At 62.2% G+C, this 5,131-nt stretch overlaps 1 protein-coding gene across 1 annotated transcript; it reads left to right on the top strand.

Moving 5' to 3' along the window:
- Positions 1–239: 239 nt before the first annotated feature.
- On the top strand, positions 240–4,838 carry LOC129403339 (proline-rich protein HaeIII subfamily 1-like). Its single transcript, XM_055130251.1, has 6 exons — positions 240–273; positions 413–475; positions 3,042–3,180; positions 3,234–3,478; positions 3,720–3,986; positions 4,228–4,838. The coding sequence occupies exons 1-6, from the start codon at positions 240–242 to the stop codon at positions 4,836–4,838; spliced, it is 1,359 nt and encodes a 452-aa protein (XP_054986226.1).
- Positions 4,839–5,131: the final 293 nt, after the last annotated feature.

The following is a 5,131-nucleotide window of genomic DNA, read 5'->3' as shown; positions in this document are numbered from 1 at the left end:
GGAGCAGCCTGAGAAGGAAGTGGCATCCTGTCACCCAGGCCTGCGCGCCGGGGCTGCACAGGGCACTGCCTTCCCCCGGCCGTCCCAGGAGTCTGCACCCAGCCTCATCGGTGCCTTGGTGAGTGGACCCTCATTCCAAGATGGAAATAGTCTAAAATGAAGCCAAAGAGCAATTCTCGCCTCAGCAGTGTGAGGGCCCAGAACCCGTTAGCAGTGACCTGCAGTGCAGAATTGCCCCCATGGCGCTGCTGGTGCGACCAGGAGGGTTGAGCAGTGCGGCGGGAGCAAGCTCAAGGACAGTCCTGCACACGGCTGCCTGGCAGAGCTCTCTGTCCGTCTCAGCCCTTGAGTGCGGACACGGCCTTGCAGCAGTGAGGGGCGGCCGCCCAGCCCACTCCTGCCACCCTCTCAGCGAAGCTGAAGGAGGGAAGCAGGGCCAAGGAGCTGCCCTCAGCAGTGCCCCGAGTCTCTGGAGGTGAGGCCTGTGGAATGGCAGGGGGCATCTGTCCCGCCGCAGCTAGAAATGCAGTGTAGACGGATGCCTGCGTTAGCTTGGGGCCGTGTCTCGGGGCCAGCAGGTGAGTTACCACAGCCCTGTCTCCTGTCAGGATGATGGTGTTCCATCCACGCCTGCCCTCACTCTGGGCCCATCCACTCTGACTGACCCCACACTGAAGCGTGTATCAAGCAGCTCCGGGTTCTCGTGGACCATGTGTAAGAGCAGAACAGGAACAAAGTGAGTCACAGGACGTAGGGGACACAGAATAACACAAGGACACAGAGTGAACCAGGGGGACACAAATGAGTCAGAGGGATACGAGTGAGCTAGGAGGACACAGAGTGAGCCAAAGGGACACGAAGTGAGCCAGGAGCACTGTGAGCCACGGGGACACAGGGTAAGCCAAGGGACACAGTCAGTCACAGGGACACGGTGAGCCATGGGGACACAGAGCCACAGGGACAGAGTGAATCACAGGGACATGAGTAAGCCACAGGGACAGAGTGAGCTAGACTCAAGGTGGCTACAGAAACTATCCCATATACCATGTCCCACAGCCCATTCTTACCACTGAAACTTCCAGAAACTCCTAGAGCCCATGAAGCAGAATTCTGTTTCTGACTACGCCAGCACCATCCCCTCTCCTCTGCCCTCCACTCAGGGAGATTTCAGAAAGGGTCCTGAGTTCTATGATGGGATTTCAGATGAGTCAAAGAAAAGAGAAGTTTCCGGATGTGGGTCGGAATCTGAGCCCCGTGAGGGAGTTGCTGGCACAGGAGAGCCGCTCACTAACGGGACCCAGGACAACTTGGGTGGAGGTCTGTGTAGACGCTCACGAGCGTAGACCAAGGCGTGGCCCTGCAGGTACTCCCCCGGGGCGGTCCACATGCCTTCTCCCCACCCTCCTGCCCTGGCATGTGTGCCCCAGGGATCAGGGCCTGGTGCTGCAGGCTCGATGCTCGGAGGGAGTCACCGGCAGCAAGCCCCCCGGGCCCCATCTGACCACCCCTTAGTGTGCGGTTCCAGTGGGGACCTTGCAGCCTCCCCAGTAAACAGCTGCCATTTTGATGGATATCGCTGGGTCCTTGCACTACACATTTTTCCTGCCTTCTCACAAATATTTACCAGATTTATCAACTAAATGATACAGCATGCCATTTATGGCACTCTTGTTTTGCCAAGGTCTCCATCACCAGACTTCTTCTGAGCTTGACATGACGTATGCCAGAGTATCATGAAAGCACAAGATTTCGCTGGACCTGTTTAACCTTCTGTAACTAAAGCAAAGTAAATTTCCCATCATTTTAAAAGATGAATTCAGATTAAGTCAAAGGTGTTGGTTAAGAACATCCTATGGGGGGCTGGAGCGATAGCACAGCGGGTAGGGCGTTTGCCTTGCACACGGCTGACCCGGGTTTGATTCCCAGCATCCCACATGGTGCCCTGAGCACCACCAGGGGTAATTCCTGAGTGCAGAGCCAGAAGTGACCCCTGTGCATCATCAAGTATGACCCAAAAAGCAAAAAAAAAAAAAAAAATCATTCAGGGCCATGTATGGTGACCAGGAAGGAAGTTAAGTGGGAATAGTTCATGCTCCAAGTGACGAAGAATGCTGGATCATAAAAGTGGGTCTTCAGATCATATGAGACACTCCTACAACTCGACAACATAAAACAACGGAACTCAAAACTGTAAAGGACTTGAAGAGACATTGTCTAAAGGAGACGGCCTCATCAGCAGTAATCCCATCTTCCAGGAGAAACTTTTGCACAGAGACACAGAGACTGCACACGTGGCGAGTTCCAGGGGGGAACTTCCTCATGGGGGCAGCTGGGACTCCTGATCAGCACAGAGGGTCCGTTGATCTCCACCTGACCACGCCAGCCTGGAAAAGGTAGAACCATTTCCCTTCAATGACGTGTTCCTGCTGCCTCCCCGGCAGCTGTTTCTCCTGCTCTAGTAAATCTCTTGTTGCTTATGGTAAATTCTTACTGACAGCACTCCAAGACTTGGTCAACAGAGACGAACAAAGACACACTGAAAAACACTTTCCACCTACCAGGTGGCTATTACTTTTTTTTAAAAAACCATTAAACAAATGCTGGCAATGTTTACCAAACCGTAAACATGTTATTTCCCCCACAAAGTGGACCGAATCAGGCTTGGTTATCAGAGAAACTGCGAGCAACTTGAGGCTATGCAGGCGAATCCAGAGAACCAATGAGGGAGCAGCTTTTGTCGGGTGGGCGGGGCTTCTCTGAATGAGTTCATTGGACAAGAGCGAGGGCAGTGTCGAGTTTCATTGGCTGCGTTGTGGCCCTTCTCATTGGTGGAACTGTTCGGATAGCAATGACTTCCGGCTTGGAAGTGGCGCCTTCCAATGGCAGGTCCCGGTGGTTAGGACGAGGGGCCTGAGGTGACACGGCCAAGTGCAAGCCTGAATGCGGCCTGAGGAACCAGATCCACGTAAGAAACCTACCCCACGTGACCCACCCCCTGACCCCGGGAGGCCTGACCGGCCCCTGGGGAGACATTCTGGAAGGAGCCCACCACGGGCCCGGGGAGAGCCCAGGAGACCGGAAGGAGCCCCACCACGGGCCCGCGGAGAGCCCGGGAGACCGGAAGGAGCCCCACTACGGGCCTGGGGAGAGCCCGGGAGACCGGAAGGAGACCCACCACGGGCCCGGGGAGAGCCCAGGAGACCGGAAGGAGCCCACTACGGGCCTGAGGAAAGCCCGGGAGACCGGAAGGAGCGTGCCTACCACGGGCCCGCGGAGAGCCGGAGAGACCGGAAGGAGCCCCACCACGGGCCCGGGGAGAGCCCAGGAGACCGGAAGGAGCATGCCTACCACGGGCCTGAGGAGAGCCCGGGAGACCGGAAGGAGCCCCACCACGGGCCTGAGGAGAGCCCGGGAGACAGGAAGGAGCCCCACCACGGGCCCGGGGAGAGCCCAGGAGACCGGAAGGAGCCCACTACGGGCCCGGGGAGAGCCCGGGAGACCGGAAGGAGCGTGCCTACCACGGGCCCGCGGAGAGCCGGAGAGACCGGAAGGAGCCCCACCACTGGCCCGGGGAGAGCCCGGGAGACTGGAAGGAGCCCCACCACGGGCCTGAGGAGAGCCCGGGAGACCGGAAGGAGCCCCACCACGGGCCTGAGGAGAGCCCGGGAGACAGGAAGGAGCCCCACCACGGGCCCGGGGAGAGCCCAGGAGACCGGAAGGAGCCCACTACGGGCCTGAGGAAAGCCCGGGAGACCGGAAGGAGCGTGCCTACCACGGGCCCGCGGAGAGCCGGAGAGACCGGAAGGAGCCCCACCACTGGCCCGGGGAGAGCCCGGGAGACTGGAAGGAGCCCCACCACGGGCCTGAGGAGAGCCCGGGAGACCGGAAGGAGCCCCACCACGGGCCTGAGGAGAGCCCGGGAGACAGGAAGGAGCCCCACCACGGGCCCGGGGAGAGCCCGGGAGACCGGAAGGAGCCCACTACGGGCCCGGGGAGAGCCCGGGAGACCGGAAGGAGCGTGCCTACCACGGGCCCGCGGAGAGCCGGAGAGACCGGAAGGAGCCCCACCACTGGCCCGGGGAGAGCCCGGGAGACTGGAAGGAGCCCCACCACGGGCCTGAGGAGAGCCCGGGAGACCGGAAGGAGCCCCACCACGGGCCTGAGGAGAGCCCGGGAGACAGGAAGGAGCCCCACCACGGGCCCGGGGAGAGCCCAGGAGACCGGAAGGAGCCCACTACGGGCCTGAGGAAAGCCCGGGAGACCGGAAGGAGCGTGCCTACCACGGGCCCGCGGAGAGCCGGAGAGACCGGAAGGAGCCCCACCACTGGCCCGGGGAGAGCCCGGGAGACTGGAAGGAGCCCCACCACGGGCCTGAGGAGAGCCCGGGAGACCGGAAGGAGCCCCACCACGGGCCTGAGGAGAGCCCGGGAGACAGGAAGGAGCCCCACCACGGGCCCGGGGAGAGCCCAGGAGACCGGAAGGAGCCCACTACGGGCCCGGGGAGAGCCCGGGGGGCCGGAAGGAGCGTGCCTACCACGGGCCTGGGGAAGCCCGGGAGACTGGAAGGAGCCCCACCACAGGCCCGCGGAGAGCCGGAGAGACCGGAAGGAGCCCCACCACGGGCCCGGGGAGAGCCGGGGAGACCGGAAGGAGCCCCACCACGGGCCCGGGGAGAGCCCAGGAGACCGGAAGGAGCCCGCTACGGGCCTGAGGAAAGCCTGGGAGACCGGAAGGAGCGTGCCTACCACGGGCCCGCGGAGAGCCGGGGAGACCGGAAGGAGCCCCCTACGGGCCTGAGGAGAGCCCGGGAGACCGGAAGGAGCCCACCACGGACCTGAGGAGAGCCCGGGAGACAGGAAGGAGCCCCCTACGGGCCTGAGGAGAGCCCGGGAGACCGGAAGGAGCCCACCACGGACCTGAGGAGAGCCCGGGAGACAGGAAGGAGCCCACCACGGGCCCGGGGAAAGCCGGGGAGACCGGAAGGAGCCCCACCACGGGCCTGGGGAGAGCCCGGGAGACCGGAAGGAGCCCACCACGGGCCCGGGGAGAGCACGGGAGGCCGGAAGGAGCCCACCACGGGCCCGCGGAGAGCCGGGGAGACCGGAAGGAGCCCACCACGGGCCTGGGAGAG

The sequence above is a fragment of the Sorex araneus genome, chromosome 1, assembly GCF_027595985.1.
Source record: "Sorex araneus isolate mSorAra2 chromosome 1, mSorAra2.pri, whole genome shotgun sequence".
NCBI classification, from domain to species: Eukaryota; Metazoa; Chordata; class Mammalia; order Eulipotyphla; family Soricidae; genus Sorex; species Sorex araneus.
Note: the sequence above shows the minus strand (reverse complement) of the source record. Positions and strands in the feature narration are given on the sequence as shown.